This window comes from Protopterus annectens, chromosome 4.part1 (assembly GCF_019279795.1).
Source record: "Protopterus annectens isolate FY-2018-M chromosome 4.part1, PAN1.0, whole genome shotgun sequence".
Taxonomy (NCBI): domain Eukaryota; kingdom Metazoa; phylum Chordata; order Ceratodontiformes; family Protopteridae; genus Protopterus; species Protopterus annectens.
Genome location: NC_056734.1, coordinates 364,133,319 through 364,152,888, shown reverse-complemented (window position 1 = coordinate 364,152,888; position 19,570 = coordinate 364,133,319). Strand labels below are relative to the sequence as shown.

At 40.5% G+C, this 19,570-nt stretch overlaps 1 protein-coding gene across 1 annotated transcript in view; it reads right to left on the bottom strand.

The window, feature by feature from the left end:
• The window catches only part of CCDC39 (coiled-coil domain containing 39), a 1,972,012-nt gene that overhangs the window by 1,403,861 nt on the left and 548,581 nt on the right, over positions 1-19,570 (bottom strand). The window contains exon 5 of the mRNA XM_044070181.1: positions 10,565-10,657. Within this exon, the coding sequence (XP_043926116.1) occupies positions 10,565-10,657 (93 nt within the window). The remainder of the gene's footprint in view (positions 1-10,564; positions 10,658-19,570) is intronic.

Sequence of the window (19,570 nt, the reverse complement as noted above, 5' to 3'; positions counted from 1 at the left end):
GTATTTCAGCTATATGGCTTCAGAATGCCCATGACCTTTGACTGTATCTTGCTGGATCTTTTTAGCTTTTACTTATTAGTCTGTCGCTGTGACCTTTTTTCCCTTTCAGAACTTTAAATCAACCTGATGAGCTAGTTCAAAAGGTAAGTTTTTCTAAAACAAAAGTTAGATACGAAGGAGGATTCACTTGTTTTCTATGTGGACAAATGTGAAATATCCATTTCAGAAATTGTTTCACCTGAGCTAAAGAGGAAAGGGGGATCTAATGGCAGACAAGCAGTAATGGCCAAAAAAATGAATCTTAAAAGATGAACAGGAAAGGCCAGATTTAAGCAGGTCACACAGATACTGGAGAACCAGTGGAACATCAGCCTTAAAAAGATTCCTGGTTCCTCTTATGGCACTAACATAAAAGCCTCATTTAGCTAAATAGGATTTTCTAGTAGCAGGTTTCTTAGCCACTTTTAAAATCTGTTGCGTGTCCTCAGAAAAAAAAGGTACCTGAAGGGGTCTCAGATGTAGAGTTTGAAGGCTGGGGTGAATACGATATCCATTGCCTGTGGGGAAGCTTGTGGTAATTGCCACTGGTCATTTTCAGGGGAAGGTAGGACCAATGTTGTCTGTGCCAAAATGGAATTAACATAATTCTTTCAGATAAGTAAAATAATTCTGGTTATCAGAGGAAAGGGGTAGAAGGAATAAAGGAACATCCCTGTATGACTATATATGTAAACATGAGCATTACTGTCCATGGGAAGGAAAAGACATCTGTCTTCCAGGCATTTTTGCAAGGAGCCTGGAGCAGAATTGTTCAACTGTCTGTCGTAAATGGAAGCAAAAAAATCTATTTGGAGAGTTACCCACAGCTGAATAATTTCCTGGAAGACCCCTGTGTGTATTTTCCAGTCATGTGGGTCTGTCTAGGACTTGCTCAGAGTGTCTTCCATAGTATTCTGCCCTAATGAGATAAAAGTAGTACGGAAATATAGCTTGTGCTGAATTGCAAGCTCACAGGCTATCACAGGTAGTCTACACAGGAATTAATACCTTGTCTACCCCCCCCCCATTTATGTACAATATTACAGGAGTTTGGTCTGTGATTACCAAGAGAGGTCCTAGAATCCAGAAATGGTACACAGTCTTTAAACCATTTATAAAAATGCTATTGTTTCTTTAATGTTTAGGTGTTTTTTTCATGAAATGATGGTCCCAAGGACAATGTACCTTGATTCTCATGGATATATCCCCTAAGTTAAGTCTGAAGCATCCATGGTTACAAGCTGGAAAGGGGATGAGGGGGAAATGGAAGACATGGATTCAGAAGCAATTGGTCTATCAAGCAGCTATGTTCTTTCTTGATAAAGTTCTTCACTAGGATTTGAAAAGACAGAGGGTGCTGGTGCTGAGTTCATAGAGATTTGAGAAACCATTACATTTTCTCAGGTGTAACCTAAATAGTCAGATCTTTATAATAGGTGTTGCTATGTATCCCAAAATCCTAATATTATAGATTGCTGAGAAAAATTAAGGAACTGTTCTTAGCAAAAGGCTACTTTTTCCAGAGGCAGATAGGCCATAATTTGAAAAGCGTCAATCAAGCATCTTAGAAATATTACTCTTTGAGAAGGAATGAGAGATAATTTCTCCAGAATGAGTCAAAAACCTAGGTTTTGAAACATATTTTGACTTTGACAAGAGATTCATGACAGTTTTGAATACAGTCTACAAAAATAAGGCAGTAACCTAAGTAGGGAAAGATGTGAATGTCTTGCAACCTGTGAAAAGCAATCATTGGTGCTGGGTGCTTTGTGAATACCCTTGGGGCTGTGGCTAAATGAAAAGGCAAAGAAGAGTACTGAACATGTGAAATGGAAACAAAAAACATTAAAATCTGTATTTTCTGTGGAATAGGAGTATGGGGATGGTAACTCCAGACCTAAAAGATGACTAAGAAATTTACAGAAGGACTAAGGAAAAGGGATTACAGGTTGAGCATTTTGAACTTGGGAACCATGACGTGAAGCTCTAAGGACAAATCCAGAACAGACCTCCAGGTTCTTGCTTTTTTGGGCACTAGAAATATTCTTAAATAAAAGCCTTTTCATCACTGATCTACTGATACATATTCTATTACACCTCGGTTCAGCATATGGGAAATGATGGATGGAAAGAGGTTAGTTTGATTTTGTGGTGAAGGGGAATTCTTGTGTTTGGAGGAAAACAGTCTTATTGTCACCTGTACTCATGCTGAATTACCACAAATCCAATGTGACCTGGTTCCAAATGGTAAGACAAAGGGGAAGATTCCCTGAAAGGTTTAGATGGTTGCGGGGAGTGGTTGCAATAAAAGAGGTGCATAGTAAATCATTCTTCTTCCACTGAGATTGGACTTGAAGGGTATCCCTCCTTTTGTCTTAGAGGTGCCCTACCAATGCTTCTTGAATTGGTTCCCTGATTTTTATTGGGATCATTTAAATGATTTTCTATAAAGTTGCCCAGGGCTGGAAGGTAAAAATTTGATTAATCTTTTGGATCAGTTTCCCTTTCTCCTCAAATCTCCTACACCAGATGAGGCATGAAATGATACCTCCATATCAAGGAGAGCATTAACAATTAGAGATTTGATATCCTCAGCAGGTTTTAGGTTCATACTAGGCTATCTGCCCTGGGGCAATTACAAGCCTAGCCTGATTTTGTTTGGCTTACGCCACCCCTTGAGATTTGAGTATACTGTGCCCTTTTTAAGGTTTAGTTTACTGTGCCTCTGTCTAATAGTGACACGGAAGTAATCCCCGGGACAAACCTACGATCCCCCATCCACTCATCAAGATTCTTCTTGAAGAGATTCAGTGAGGTGCTCTGCCTAACATGAATTGGAATTCTATTCCAGAGCGAAGGGAGCCTCTGGGTTATAAATCTGTCCCTCCAGCAAGTTCTATTTATTTCTGTGCTGAGGTTCAAGTCCCTCGAGCGTGTGGCTCTAAGGGATTTAAATTTACTGAGGTGGAGCATGTCCATTAATTCTGGATTGGACATAGCTTTATATGTCAGGCATAGATCGCCTCGAAGTAGGCGGTATGCAACTGAGTATAGCTGGAGTTGTTTTAACCGAGCAGCATATGGCATCTGCTTGAGTCCCTTGATCCTCTTGGTGAGGTACTTTTGGGGTCTTTCTAATTGCTGCAGGTGTCGGGTAAGGTACATCCCAAAAGGGGCATTATATTCTATGATAGGCCTGATGAGGGATGAATAAAGGGGCACGATTACCTCTCTTGATCTAGATGTGAATCCTTTCATGATGAGGTGGGCTATGTAGAAGGTCTTTCTAACCACTTTGGCAATGTGGTTGTCAAAGGAGAGATTGCTATCAACTTGGGTCCCCAGATCCCTAATTACTTTCTCTGTACTTAATGGGTTACTGCCTATGTGGTAATTTGTGGGCACATTGTTTTTGCCAAAGGGTATGACTATACACTTTTTGGCATTTAGATTTAGACCATGGCTCTGGCACCAGTTATCCGTCTCTGTGAGTCCTTTTTGAAGGATGTTTTGTGTCAGCTGGAGAGTCAATTATGGTGCCCAGTTTGCAGTCATCTGCGAACTTGGTGAGCCATAGTCCTCTCACAATGGCCTGTACCTTGGAAAAGTATATACCGAACAAGAGCGGTCCCAGGACAGAACCTTGTGGGACACCACTTGTGACCGGTTTCGAGTCTGACATGGCTCCAGCAACTCTCACTCTGTGGGTTCTGTCTTTGAGCCAGTTTGCGACCCATCTTGTGACATAGGGGGTTATATTTAAGCTGGATAGCTTATCTATGATGCCCAAGTGGGGTATTGTGTCAAATGCCTTTGCTAGGTCCAGATAGGCTGTGTGGACTACCTTCTCTTCATCTATGGCTTTGGTGACTGTTTCAAAGAAGTCGACCAGGTTCAAAAGGCAGGATCTGCCCTTGACGAAGCCGAATTGGGTTGGATCTAGTGTCTGTAGGTCCCCAATGTCTTTGTTTATGAGCTCCATGATGATCCTCTCCATAGCCTTGCAGACTAGGCTAGTCAGGCTTATGGGGCGATAGTTTTCAGGGTCCGTAGAGGCTCCACCTTTGTGGAGTGGGACCACTGTTGCTGTACGCCATTCTGTGGGTACATATCCTGTAGTGAGACTGAGATTGTACAGCTGTTTTATTTGAGGGGTTAGTTCTTCTTGGAGTTCATGTAGGACGCAACCCGGGACACCATCTGGTCCCATGGAAGCAGTGTTTTTTGCTTTGGAGAGGGCAGCCTTCACCTGAGCATCAGAGATGTTTGGGAGGCAGCCCTCTGCCAGGATAGATACTTGCTCTTTTGGGGGGGAGGGGGTGGAGAAGTTTGCACTGAACCTGTCTGCCAGGATATTGGCGATGTCTGTGGGTTCAGTGTATTTTTTGTCATTTAGAATCAACTCAGAACAAGTCTGAGAGTTGCATCCCAGGTTCCTAACATAACTGAAAAAAGCCTTATGATTGTCTTTAGTGTCCTGTGCAATTTTTCTCTGGAAGCTGGCCTTGGAGGATTTTATGAGGGATCGTAATTTTTTGCTAGTACTGATCAGAGCTGCCTTCCCTATTAGGGATTTTGCTCCATCATGTAGTAGCTTCCTCCTTCTGTTGTACAGTTTATTTATGGCTGGGGTCCACCAGGCTGGACGCCTGCCTTTGGATGATTGGGTCTTGGTTTTGTTTGGGATAGCATGATCCATGCATTCCTGGAGATGTCCGTAGAATGCATTTATATAGGATTCTGCAGTTTGGGCAGTAGTTTCCACTGGCCCTGGGGCCTTGAAGGATTCCACTTCGGTTTTGAGAAGTGAGAAGTTTGCTTTTGAGAAGTTTTTCACTGTGGTTTTCTGGGTTGGGGGTGGGGTCGGGATGTGGATATCCAGTGAAATTAATTTATGGCCTGATCTTACCAATGAGGGATATACTTCTGGTATGGAGCATAGAGTACCCATGTTGGTAATGATCAGATCTAGTATGTTGTCCCCTCTTGTGGGAGTGGTGACTAGTTGTTCCATAGCATTTGAGTTTATAATTTCCAGGAACCTTTGGGCTAAGGTGCTGGGGCTTGAGTAGTGCTCCTAGTCTATGTTTGGGTAGTTGAAGTCGCCCAATATAATGGTGTTCGGAGAGATCTTCATGTTCTCCAATGTTTTCAGGAAAGCCGAGTGGGATTCCTGACTTTGAGAGGGTGGTCTGTAGGATGCTATAAACTGAAAAGCAGTCTTGCCTACTGTTAGTTGCACATGGATGATCTCCGATACTTCGTGCAATGCCACTAACCTGGAGGTGTGGATATCCTTGATAAATATGGAAACTCCCCCTCGTTTTGTGGTTCGGTCCCGGTTTTGGGGCCGAAAAGCATGATATGAGGTATAACCTTGGTAGTGCTGGGGTGCTCTCTGGAGCCTTGAACCAGGTTTCTGTCACTGCACAGATATTGATGTTCTCCATACTGAGGAGAGCTTTGAGTGCATGCATCTTGAGGTTAAGACTTCTGGCGTTTAGCAGCATTACCCTTAGTTTCTTGTCCCTTGTGCTGTCTATGGAGGTGGGTTTGACTTTTGAGCCTTGCCTAAAAAAAGGCACTATGGGAGGTGGCAAGAGCCTTTGCCAATATCCGAAAGCCTAGTGGTGACAGGTGCAAGCCATCCCTAGCGAAGCAACGTGGCTTGTCGAGCATGTCATCCCAGGCTGACAGACACTGGATCCCCTTTGAATGACACCAAAATTTTAGCCAATTGTTAAAATCGATCATTTTGTCTTTGTACTGTGGCATCATTCTAGGTGAGGGTAAGATGCTGCTCAAGGTCAGGGTCATACCGGCCTGGGTTACATGATCAGAAAGCTCCTCTATGTCTCTTTTCATGTAGTCCAGGGAGGTATGTCTCAGGTCATTCACACCAGCATGTACGATGACTGAGTCATATTTGTATTTGCTTTGGAGTGACCTGAGTGCTTGCGTTATGTGGCGGATCCTAGCGCCCGACAGGCAGCTCACTGTGACCTTCTCTTTGTTCAGCCTGGTGAGCGGGACGTCAGTGTGTCTGACAATAGAGTCACCTATTACAAGAGTATCAGGTGTGTTATTCAGCCTTAAGGGCTGTGGCTGCTTGGCACACTGACTTTGTGGGCTATGTGTTGTGCGTGTTTTGTTTTGGGGTAGCGTTTGCCTGGATGTCTGCTTCGGAGGTCTCTGTTGCTTAGGTAGATTTTTATTTAGAGCCTCTGAGTATGTTTTGTGGATTAATGTGTTTGGTTCGCTGATGTGGTGGGACTATGTGATACTGGAATTGTGTTGTGTGAGGTTATCTTCTCCTCCTGACTGGTTTCACCAGTTTTGAGATGAGAGAGCTCAGCCTCCAGTTTGGCTATATGGTTGCATCTCTCACATATATTTGAACCTGTTTGGAGGAGGAGAGGGTTGTCCGTGTACATGAGACAGTTGTAACATTGCCTCAAAATTCCCATATTCACCAGCTGGACTGGAGAGGAAACCATTGACTGACCTTTGGACATGCTAGAGTAATATAGGGAAACTGAATTAAGATGGACCAATAGGGGTCAAGGTAATCGTAGAGACTATAAGAGTAAGTAGTGCTTATGGTTTAATAGTGCTAACTTGTAAGATTACTTATTTGGACAAATGAAGGGCCTTAGAATGAGAATATGGTGTTTAATTTGAGAGATAGAGCAGTTCTAAGGGAAAAAGTGAAGAGCAGACTTCGTGGAGCCAGGAATAGTTTAAACCCAATTAGGCGGCGCTGCCCGTTGTTGCGCTATGCGCAAAACTGCGCAAAAGAGGGTTTTAAGAGAGGGAGATCAAGGAGTTTGGAATTGACCCAAAATGGCCAATAAAACTAAAGTTTCAAGGCAGCAACCACTCCCACAGGGGCAGGCAGGCTGCTCAATGTTTATCACTGCCACTGATGAACAGAGAGACTTCCCTTTAGCCCAAGCAAAAAATGGCCTCCAAGAAACTTACAAACAATTCAGAACAGCAAGCCTGTAACTGAACTTTTTTAAATCTCAGAAAAGTGGGAAAAAAGCAAGTTTTTTTGTTTTTTTAAAGATAGCAGAGGTTCAGAAGCATCAACAAGTTATAACAGTGCAGTAAATGACCCCACACTTGAGTGCTAGGCCAGAGACAGATAAAATGCAAGTTTTAAGAAAAAAACGATTTTAAAAATAAGTGCAAACAGGAAATTCAGTAAACAGCTCTAGGTTGTGTTCTAAATACAGTTACCAATGCAGAAATCAAGTTTAACAAGCCAGAAAATGCTCAAAGTAGGCGGCTATGCAGAAAAACCTAGCAAATAATCTGAAGAAAAATACTTAAAATCTCAAAAGTGGCTCCTTTCTTCTCTCAGCATTTTCTCCTCTTGGTGGGTGCTTCCCCAACAGCCAACAAGTCTGAAAAGACGCCAAAACCATGAGGCAATCTGGTTTTAAGAGAGGGAGATCAAGGAGTTTGGAATTGACCCAAAATGGCCAATAAAACTACAGTTTCAAGGCAGTAACCACTCCCACAGGGGCAGGCAGGCTGCTCAATGTTTATCACTGCCACTGATGAACAGAGAGACTTCCCTTTAGCCCAAGCAAAAAATGGCCTCTAAGAAACTTACAAACAGTTCAGAACAGCAAGCCTGTAACTGAACTTTTTTTAATCTCAGAAAAGTGGGGAAAAAATCAAGTTTTTTTAAAGATAGCAGAGGTTCACAAGTATCAACAAGTTATAACAGTGCAGTAAATGACCCCACACTTGAGTGCTAGGCCAGAGACAGATAAAATGCAAGTTTTAAGAAAAAAACGATTTTAAAAATAAGTGCAAACAGGAAATTCAGTAAACAGCTCTAGGTTGTGTTCTAAATACAGTTACCAATGCAGAAATCAAGTTTAACAAGCCAGAAAATGCTCAAAGTAGGTGGCTATGCAGAAAAACTTAGCAAATAATCTGAAGAAAAATACTTAAAATCGCAACTCTCCAAATTTTGGAATCATAGACATGCATATCTGTGTATCACAGATCCTGTTGCTGTAACTCTCAAATCTGCATCATCAGCATCATAATAACATCTCATACAAAGCCTAGTGACTTGTGTGATTGTGGAAATCAGTGAAAGAAATGAGGACTTAATGTCAGAAGACATTAACTCTCCAAATGCTTTATTTATATCCACAAAGGTTGCCAGAAGATATTTATACACGTGTGCTTGACAATTCATTGTTCTGAAAGCTAGGGTGGAAGATGCAAAAACGTTTTTTCTGCACTTGTGAAAGTGCTCTGTCACTGTAGCCTGAGGATACAGGATTACAGGCAGTAAGATGTTTAGACAATGCGTCTTTGGGTCAGCTACAAGGTTCAGAAAAGAAACTCATGTGTCCAAGATACCTTGTAAAGACCATTTGGCTTCTTAGGCGCAGGAATCTAATTATCAGGTGAAGCACAAGCAGCATTGAAGGCATCATCTAATGCACCAATCGCAGGAAGAATAGCCAAAGGCTTAGGGGTTTCCACTTGTAAAAGGTTGAAATACCTCTGTTGTGTATCAGAAATTTATGTTTGCTCCCACTGAAATAGGTCTTTCATCCTACCTAGATTGTCAAAAGGGAAATTTCTTCCAGTGGAAAATTTTAAGAAATATTTTCTTCAGATTTTGACTCGAAGGAATTGGGGTGTAGACAATTCCAAAGCATAATCCTGCCCAACTTCCTCTACATCAGACTGAGATTCACTGTATGAAAGAGAAAGAGAAGTCTTCCTTTTTAAATGTGAAGAAGCTGCAGAAGCACCCTGAAGTGAGTGAAAGGCCTTAAAAAGAAAGACAATTTGCAATGGCAAACCATTCCTCCCTTGATTAGTTTGAGGAAGTGGTTGCAGGAGGAGAATCAAGTTTAACCTTCCGGCTCTTTTTCATTGTAGAACTTCAAATGAAAGTCTGAGTAGACTCCAACGTAAGGTCTTCAACATGGGTGATTGTTAGTTCTTCCCTAATTAGCCCTTGTGGGACATGGTCTGGCCCTTCTAAGATAACCAAGAGCAGTTCTCTTCTCAAACATCCATACATCCAGCCCTGGAGGACAAGCTAGACTCTCAACCCTTAGTGGCTGCCCAAGAAGCATCACTAGAGGGATTGGAAGAAGAAAATTAATGGTTCAAGGACTCTGATACAGCAACAGCAGAGTTGTCTGCCAAGGGCCAGGGAAGACAGGGTGGATCAGAAGCCATTTCAGAGACCTATCTTATGATATTTTCTATGTTGTCAGCTGGAAAGGGGATGTTTGAGGTACTAATCCATTGTTAGTTTGGCAAAGGCCTTAATCTACTAGTTGTCTAACTAAAGGTTAAAGGAACTAATAATTTTTGTGGTAAACGATACATAGATAGTAAATGAACAGTTATTGTGTCCATCCCCTAAATAAAAAAAGACAAGTTGTCTGGGAATCTGTATACAAAATCTTTCATCCATGTAGCCATTTTCCCCTTGTAGACATAAGCAATAACATCTTTTCACAGAACTATAGAAGGAAAAGTACCCAAAGTCATACTTATCTGCCCAAAATATCGAACAAGCAGAACAAAGAATACTGAAGACACAATGAAGAATTAATTTGATTAGTATCTTCAACGTAAAGAAAGTTTTGAGTTTTGACACCCATATGTCTGCTTTTATAGTAGCACCCCTTATGTCAACCTCAGACTACACTGGTGTGGAAGGTGCCCAAAAGATTTGAATACTGGTTATACATATGATCCTTGGCAGGATATAGCCCACATAGCCTAGACTACTGCAACAGTGATTTGGTAAACATTACATGATTTGTTGCAAACTATGAACCTGGAATTGGCATCTTGCTTCTTAGTACTCTTCCAATCTGAAACTGTCAAGGACTGTAAAGAAATAACTGACATTATGATTTTACCTAATTTGCATCTGCTGTTAAATCAAAGAAACACTAAGCTACAGCTACTCCCAAAAATGATGAAAATGTATACAAAAGTTAAGAAGTTACTGCCTATAAACAAAGTCAAATGACAAGGTCCTTGAAGGAATGTTCTATTTAACACATACAGTTATTTATCTTCTATCTGTTTGAGTCAGTATATGGGGGAGGTGGGGATACAGAACAAGCAGAAGGAGGGGAGAAGAGTGATAACCACCATTTATCAAGATCTAGTTTTAAAACATACTGTAGAACTGTAACTACTGTTATTATAACCTTTGCTTGTTTTATGAACTAGTCTACTGTCATTATCAATCTTTAGTGATATACTGTGACACCATCATATGTTTTCCTTCTTTTTATATCCAATGCACTAAGGCATATTAAATTAAAAATGGCAGAGACATTAACCCAATTATAAACAAGGGAAAGTTAAAAGCAAGGACTTTAAAGAAAATACATATCCACTTGAGCTATTAGCTTCATGACTGTGTTCATAGATAGGCCGTTAAAATACAGTTTCCATTTGTGAAATCTAACAGTGCAAATTAAATTAAAAAATATAAATGCATAGATAAAAGTACCTGAGCTGTTATGGTTTCTGTCAGTTCACTGTCAAGCAGTCTGCGTTTCTGGTTTGCATCAGTTGTCAGTTTCTCTATCTGTAAAGTCATCTCCTAAAAAAAAAAAACAAAAGTAAAATAAAAAGAAATATAATTATGTAATTCTTTTTTATAAGCAAACTATTTAAAGTATCAAAACAAAACAGAATTTATTTATTTTATTATTTATTTATTTATTTACATTTGTTGACTGGGAGAGTCTGACTGGACACAGGTCCATTTTCAGCGGAGGCCTGGGGAGAAAAGCTCCACATTAAGTATTATTTGCATTATATAGTTAAAAAACATAGCATTTTAATATAGACATTAGTCCAGCTAAGGACACAAGACAAGAATCAAACATAGATATAAAAAAGCTGAAGAACATAGTACAATTTTAAAATATGGTGACATATACTAAACATGGTTGCAAATGTAGTTGAGATTCATCAGTGAATAATTGCTACAATCTGTTTTTGAGGTACATAACAGCCATTAGCAGTTGTTGCTACAAGAAGTTAGTATTATGTGGTAGGTAGCTGGTAACTTGAGTAGCCAAGCTTGCTAAGAGTAGATTGTTGATAGGGGGCCGAGAGAGGTAGTGGGTGGGTGGAGTGGATGGTATTAGAGGGGGTGTTGCAAGGGCATATCTGGCAAGTTTTTAAGTGTGATTTTAGTAAGGATTTGAAGTGGGTGCAAAAAGTTACCGGGAAGGAGTTCCAGAGTTTGGCTATAGTGCAGGAAAATAATGCTTCTCCAGCAGAATTAATGGCTCTTGTGACCTGTAGGATGTTTTTGTGGCTGGATCTTAGTGGTCTCGTGGTTATGTAGGGTTGGAGTAGATTCTGGAGGGATGGGACTTTTAGTTTTTGGTTTATTAGTTTGTGGGCGAGTGCGAGTTGGTACCATTGAAGGAGGTGGGGGAGCTCTAGCCAGCCCAGTTCTGCTAGTGAGAGACAGTGGTGAGTAGGGCAGGAAGCCCCTGTGGTGAATTTGGCAATTTTGTTGTAGCAGGTTTCGAGCTTATTTAGGTCACACTGTCTAAGGTTAGTAAATATTGGAGAGGCGTAGAGTAGGGTAGAGATAAGATGAGAATTTGCTACTGAAATTTTAGCTTTTGGTAAGTAGTTTCTGATTTCTATAGTTTTTTGTGCACTTTTTTAATGGTCATGGAAATGTGAATGTCAAAGTTCAGTTTTTTGTCTATTTCTACTCCTAGTAATTTGGTGTGTTCTGTAGGATGGATGCTGATGTTGTCTTTGAGAGCTGTCTAGGGTACGTTTGGTGGGTTGGAAGATTAGTAATTTTGTTTTGCTTGGGTTGAGTATTAGGCATCGGATAACCAAGTTTCAATAGAAGAAAATGATTCCTGTGTGACTTTTTGCAGTTCAGGTAGGGAGTGGGCTGTGCAGATGATGGTTGAGTCATCTGCGTATTGTATGAGTGTGCCATGTGTTGTGGTTGAGGCTAGATTATTGGTGAAAATAGAGAAGAGTAGGGGTTCCAGGATGGACCCTTGGAGAACCCCTATGGAGACTGTTAGTTGGGGGGATAGGTTGTCCTGCCAAACAACTGCTTGTTAGGGGTCAGATAGGTAACTCTGAAATGAGTTGATGACTGGTTGAGAGAAGGATAGGTTATTGAGAAGCGAGATGAGTTGTTTGTGTGGGACCATGTCGAAAGCTTTAGAGAGGTCTAGGAAGGTAGCTGAGGAGAGATAACCTGCATTTTTATTTTGTAGGATAGTGTTAGAGAAGGAGAGTAAGGCGGTGGTGGTGCTATGATTAGGTCAGAAACCGTGTTGTGTGTTGGAGAGTAGGTTGTTAGCAAGGAGGTGATCTGAGACTTGAGAATGAATGCATCTCTCTAGTATTTTGGAGAGTGACAAGAGAATAGCTATGGGGCAGTAATTGGTTAGATTTGTGGAGGGGCCTCCTTTGTGTAGGTGAATTATGTGTGAGACTTTCCATAGTGTGGGAACATAACTTTCTGACAGAGATCTGTTAATCAAGAGTGATACAGGTAGGCTAGAGCATCAGCTGCAATTTGAATGTACGCACTTGGGTGGTTGTCTGCTGCTAATCTGTTGGTTTTAAGTTTAGTTAGTAGTTGTTTTATTTTGGAGGTAGGAACAGGAGAGAAAGAGAAGCTAGTGGGGAGATTGTTAGTTGCAGTTGATGGTGTGGGTTTATGGGGGGGGGTTGTGTTGTCTAGCTAGTGATGGTATGGTTTGTAAGTGATTGTTGAAAGAGGTAGCAATATTTTCCAAGGAGTGAGTTAAGTTAGGAGTGGGTGTACTTACTTTACCTGGGTGGAAGATGGAGTTTATTGAGGACCAGAACTGTTTGGGGTTATGTTGGGAGGAGGTAAGGGCAGACTGGTAGTATTGGATTTTGTCCTATTTTATAAGCTTTTTGGTTCTATTGCGTAGTTCTACAAATTTTTGCCTAGTAGAGGGGGTTTTGATTTTGCGCCAGTTATCCCAGGCTTTATCCCTGTTTTTCATTTCAGACTTGGTGTTTTTTTGTAGCCATAGGGATGGTTGGGCTCTAGTTCGGGAACGTCTTATGGGGGAGTGGTAATTAAGAGTGCTTAGGAATGTTTTATTAAAGTAGTCAACTGTGTCATCTAGTTTGAAGTATTTTAGAGGTTGCCAGTTACAGTCTTTTAGGGATGAGCTGAATGAGAGAGGGTTTAAGTTAGTTTTTTTGCGTATTTGACGGTAGATGATGGGTTTTGCTTTAGAAAGGTGTTTTCTTAGTAGGAAGGTTGGGGAGTGATCACTGAGGCTGTCAGATAAGCAGCCTGCTATATATGACTGGGGGCTCTTATTGACTAGTATCCAATCAAGAGTAGTGTGTTTGTTGGAGTAATTTATCCTAGTAGATGACTGGACTAGTTGGGTGAAACCAAGAAGATTTACATGATGGGTTGGGTGGTTGCTGGAGCAGGACAGTGTTAAAGTCTCCTAGAATTAAAGTTTCTTGGGGTAGGTGGTGGGTAGTCCAACTGAGGAGGTTTTCAAGTGGAGGGATGTTGTGGCCAGGTGGGAAGTAGCAACCTATTATGTTTAGGGTTTTATTTTGGTTTATTTTAAGGTTGGTATATATTATTTCTTCCTTACCTATTTGGGGAGCTGCTAACTTTAAGATCTGGATGTCTAGATGCTGCTTAAATATTATAGCTATATCATCTCCTTTTTTGTTTAGTCGGTCTACTCTTAGCATATTGTAACCGGTAGGGAGGATTTGCTTATTAGTAATGTGTGGTTTTAACCATGTTTCTGTAAGGACCACTACACATCAGGGGAGTAAAAGTCTATGGTGGCATGGAATTCATGCACCTTGTTGCATATACTTCTAATATTTAGGCTTATCAGAAGGAGGTTGGTTGGCTTTCTATTGGCTGTGATTTGGGAGAAGATGTGGTTTGTAGTCTGATTATGAGGGGAGGGGTTGGAGATTGAGGGACCAGGATTAGGATGGATGTCTCCACTGAGTGCTAGGTTGGATATGGATGAGATTATTAGTTTTATCAATTTCTGTATATGCTTGCTTATAAGGGAAGTTTTTTGATTGTGTTCTGTCGGTAATAATTATGGTGGTAGGGTTATGTTAGGTTGTGGGGTTGTTTTTAGTTTAGGTATTGTGGTCTGTAGTCTATACAGAGGATGTATTGGGATGGTTGTTGACCTGATGAGAGAGTAGTAGAGTAGAGGTGGGATATGAGTGGTGGTGTGTATGGTGGTACAGTGGTAGTGGTTGAGTGCGGGAATGGTGAAGGTTTGGTAAGATGTGATGTATGCAAGGAGTGTGCATGCAGTAAGTATAGGTATGGTGTGCTTGTACATATTAGCTGAGTAGGAGGGATAGTAGTGAGAAGCTGTAGGAGGAAGTATAGGTGTGGTGATGTTATAGGTTGAAGGGTGGGAGGTGTTACTGTTTGTAATAAAGGTAGGACCACTGGGGGTGGGTGGAAATTGGGGCCAGGGAGGGGAGTGTATCGGGAAATAAATGAAGGAAGACTATCAGTAGATTTATAGGTTATAATGGGGCTGGCCCTGATTAGGCTGCAATTGTTCTTGTGTGGAGGGGGAGGATCAAAATAGACCAGAAAAGTGGTGGATAGCCAATAGTATGATGAAAAGGGCTGGCCACGATTTCACAGATATGCAAGTTTACAGAAATAATAAGAAAAGGCAGTAGATACTCTGACTTGCTTGTTTTGCATACCTGCCTTATTGAAATAAAATAAGCCAATTTTACCAAGGCGTTATGTGCAAATTAGGAAGACAAGAATTTATAAGAGAAAAGGTTTAGTAGAATTTGATGGCTGCACACTGATCAACAGCTTCATGTCAGCTCTCCCAGTGTGAAAAAGGAAACTGAGAGATAAGGACCAGTAATTCTGCCAGTTTTGGTAAATTCAGTTACTAGCTAGTAACTACACTTCCTGGATGCCAACAAAGAAGAAACTTAAGAGCGCTTGAAAATCAACTAGGAAAGTTGAAGAGAAAACACTGACTGGGAAGAATCCTGTAGCTGTTTGGCAAAAAGCAGTTCAAGCTACAGCTTTTGTACAGGACATGGCTTCCAGTAATCTAGAGATAAAAAATAAATCAAATGTGCTCAGAGCAGATTAAAGCAAATAAACAACTGAAGCAGAATATCAAGTGAAACAAAAGGCTGGAAAAATGGAAGAAGCTTTACACAGCTATTCAGATGCACTGAAAAAACTGCGAAAATAAGAGGTCAAAATGAAGAAAAGACTGGCTGAAAATAGGAATACTCAGTAAGAGCTGTTTCAAAAATGGTCGAATCAAATGACACAGCACATAGAGAAAACCTGAAATTTTCTGCTGTACCAGATAAACTAAAAGGAACAGACTGTATTAATTTTATGAAAGCAGAAATAAGCAACTGGACTAGTATTCCACAACAGGATTTGTCAAATGAAAGGACACATAGTGTATACGATATAAACCTGGCCATGAGAAAGCAGCCAAAACCTGTATTAGTAAAGATACAATCTTACTAGCAAGAAACAGTTGATCCTGACAAAACTGTGGCAGAAGGACAAAGCATTACAAAAATGGTGCCAGTACAGTGTTTGTGAAAAATGATTATTTACTGTGCACCAGACAGTAGAGAAGTACATTTATTCCAGCACCCAGTGAAGTTTGAAAAGCAGGTGAGATTCAAGCTGCTGTAGCCTGCTGTCTTCACAATATTTTTCCAGGAGGATCAAAGTAATTTTTGATACAAAACAGGCTAAGGAGGAAATAAAAAAGTTTGTCAACAAAAAGTGAGCCATCAAACAGAAGAGGACCCTGCTCTTCTTTCTTCTGATAATAAAGCTCATAGAAAGACTTTACCAATAAGGCCTTTTCCATTGCTGCAAAGGAAAATGCTTGAGCGACAGAAAAAAAATGCATGAATTGGCTGGAAGAATCACGAGTATCCTGGACTTTAAGTCTGGAGATGGAGATGAACAGGAAGATGACTAGCAATACTGATATCAGTGAGTAAATGTGAGATTATAATGCATCAATCACATTTGTGAAATATGGCTTTACAAAAAAAAAAGTGGAAAGATTGGAATTTTGTTGACTGTTAAGCATATACCCCACTTCATGTTATTAATGGGCAGGACACTGAAAAGTAAAGAAAAAAGTAACTGTAACTAAAACAACTTTTGTTGTTGACAGTATTTGTATAAAACATTTCATTATATAAATTGCATGTTATGTAGTAAAGTATTTTCAGTTATTGGTGTATGTGATAAAGATACACAAATAAACAAGTATCCCTTTTCTTCTTTTAGTTTTAAGAAATGTAAGCATTACACGATTAAAAGAGAAGAAAGGCTGGACAAAAGCATGTTTAAGTTAATATGCTGTAATATTGGGTTGTTGATGTGGAAGTGGGATATAAAAGCTCACAGATTATAATGTATGTAGACTTGATATATTTTCTCTTACTTCTGTATAGACAAATGACTGGATCTTGGCTCAATCTAATATTTTTGTATAAGCAAGTAAATAAGGGAACATTGAATGTAATGAAAAGTTTTCATTTATGAAATAAATGTTAAGTGTGAGTGGATACGTATGCAGCTGAGGGCAGCTGTACATTTTGCTCTTATGTTTCCATGGAGACAAGCTGACTACAGGGGGAGGCAATAAAAAACAGAATAGTTTTATGGTTAAAAGTACTGTTTTCTGAAACCATACTAGCTATTTTTTTCACATCTGGGAGGGCAATAAAGATAAGAACAGACAACAATTAGTGTAAGCAGGAGCACAGGCTGTAATGTGTGCCTTAGCAGGGATAACATTAATTTAGATTAGGTACTGCCTATGAGTGCAGCTGTTAATTTGGGGCAACTGTTCATATTAAGAGAGTTAAGCATCATTATTTGAAGATATACATAGTTTTGCTTGATTGTTTCAAGTTAACAGATTTTGGTTTTGTTCTGGGGATATGTTTGTTTTTCTTTTGTTTGAGGGTTTTCATTAAAACAAAAAAGTCTTGTAAATTGTGACATAGGATCAAACAGAGATGTCAATAAACAAGTGTATAAAAGATCAACTTGCCAAACATTAGTGGGTGTATGTAACACAAAAGCTGGAAATAGGCATTTAAAAATCTGTTTTATATAATAGGACTTTGTAAAGTTGAGCTTTGTAAAAGCAGGTACAGAAGATCAAGTAGCAGCTTCTAGAATACTTCTAGAATCCAACCATTTCCAAAAAGCCATACATGAAATGAAGGCCCTGGTATAGTGGGCCTTGACCCTACCTAGACTAGGTTTGTTATGGTGAATATAAAGTACAGTTTTGTACCTACCATAAATGTAGATGTTCAAAGATCCACATTGCTGCAGTCCTTACACTTGGGGTAGTCCGCTGTCCTCGGTCGGCCCGAATATCAAAGTATAAGGCTGACGTCGGTCAAGGCGCATAAGACTGACATCAGGACGTCAGGGTACAAATGCGCATGACCGACGTCATATCTGCAGTCTTTTCTTGCCCCAGATGTCAGAAGACCCCAAAAAGAAAGGTCAAAACCAAAAGACAGCAAACAACCAACCAACCACCCTTGCACTAATAATATGTACAATATATACAATATACACAATATTTACAACCAAACCCACACAACCGCCTCTAACTACAGAGGGGAAGGAGGGAGGGTAAATTGGACTGCAGCAATGTGGATCTTCAAACATCTACATTTATGGTAGGTACAAAACTGTACTATGTTCTTCATCTCACATTGCTGCAGTCCTTACACTTGGGTAGAATCCCAAAGCAGAGGTAAGGGAGGATGGCAAAACTATAAAGCAGCAGGAGCTGCCAAAATGCCCTGTAAAATAGCAGTGGCAAAACCAGCCCTAGATTTAGAGTAAAGTGGAAGGTGATAATGCTTAGAGAAAGTATGCACTGAACTCCAAGTAGCTGCCTCCAAAATATCTTTAGTTGCCACCCCTTAAAAAGCTGTCAAGTGGCAGTAGCCCTAGTGGAATGAGGCCTAATCCCAGCTGGAATCTCCTTACCATGATGGGAATAACAGAAAGCAATGCAAAACCCAATCCACTTAGAAATAGTTTGTTTTGACACAGGCTTGCCCTGAGAACTCAAAGCAAAAGAAACAAATAACTGCTGAGACTGCCTGAACCCTTTAGTTCTGCTCAAATAATATCGCAACTGCCTGTGTACATCTAAAGTGTGCAAAATCTTTTCCCCTTTATTTTGGGGATTTGCATAAAAGGTAGGCAAATGAATAGTTTGGTTTAAAGCCACACTAGAAACCACTTTAGGCATAAAGGAAGGATTAGTACGCAAAGATACCCTATCCTTATGGAAAATTAAGAAAGGCTCAACTGCCATAAGGGCCTGTAATTCAGAAACCCTTCTTGCAGAGGTAATGGCCAACAAAAAAGCAGTCTTCCATGATAAATATTTCAACTCGGCAGTAGCTGCAGGCTCAAAAGGTTGTAGAGTGAGTTTCTCCAACACAAAATTGAGATCCCAAGCAGGAGTAGGAGCTCTATGTGGGGGTCTTATATTCTTTGCCCCTCTAAGAAATTGCTTGAACAAAGGATGAGAAAACAATGGCGGGTCACAGTCATAGTGAGCAGAAATTGCTGCAGCATGAACCTTAATAGAAGAGAAGGACAAACCTTTGTCCAGTAACTCAGTAAGATATTGAAGAGCCACACTTAAATTAGGCTCAGAAACATCAAATTCCTTTGCTGCACTCCAAAATAAAAATCTCTTCCATTTATCTGCGTACACTTTCCTTGTACAAGGCTTTCTGGCTTCCAAAATAACATTCAAAACTTGCTGTGGAAGTTGAGACCCTCCAGGGTTCAAAACAGAATATGCCAGGCTGTTAGGTGAAGAGAGTGAAGTTTGACATTGAGTAAATGACTGTTCTCCTGAGACAGCAGGTGTGGAATCGAAGGCAAAGGCCATGGAGGCTCCCGTACCAGACTTCTCAGTAATGGGTACCAGTGCTGTCGAGGCCAATCTGGAGCTATTAAAATCATCTTTGGCTTGTCCTGTCTGACCTTTAGGAGTACCTTTGGGAGGAGAGGCAGAGGTGGAAAGGCATACACATGAAGATTGCTCCAATTGAAAGAAAGAGCATCCACTTTCCAGGCTGTGGGATGAAACCTTTTTGTGCAAAACTTTGGCAGCTGGTAGTTTAGTGGAGAAGCGAACAGATCTATGTCTGGAGTTCCCCATGACACTGTCAATTTCTGAAATACATGAGGATCCAATTTCCACTCGTGGGGATCCATAATTCGTCTGCTCAACACATCTGCTAAGGAGTTCTGTGCTCCCGGCAGAAACCTTGCCTGAAGATTTAGCTGTAAACTGAGAGCAGTCTCCCACAAAATCATTGCTTGCCTGCATAGAGGATAAGAATGTGTTCCCCCTTGCTTGTTGATGTACCACATGACAGTTGTGTTGTCTGTTAG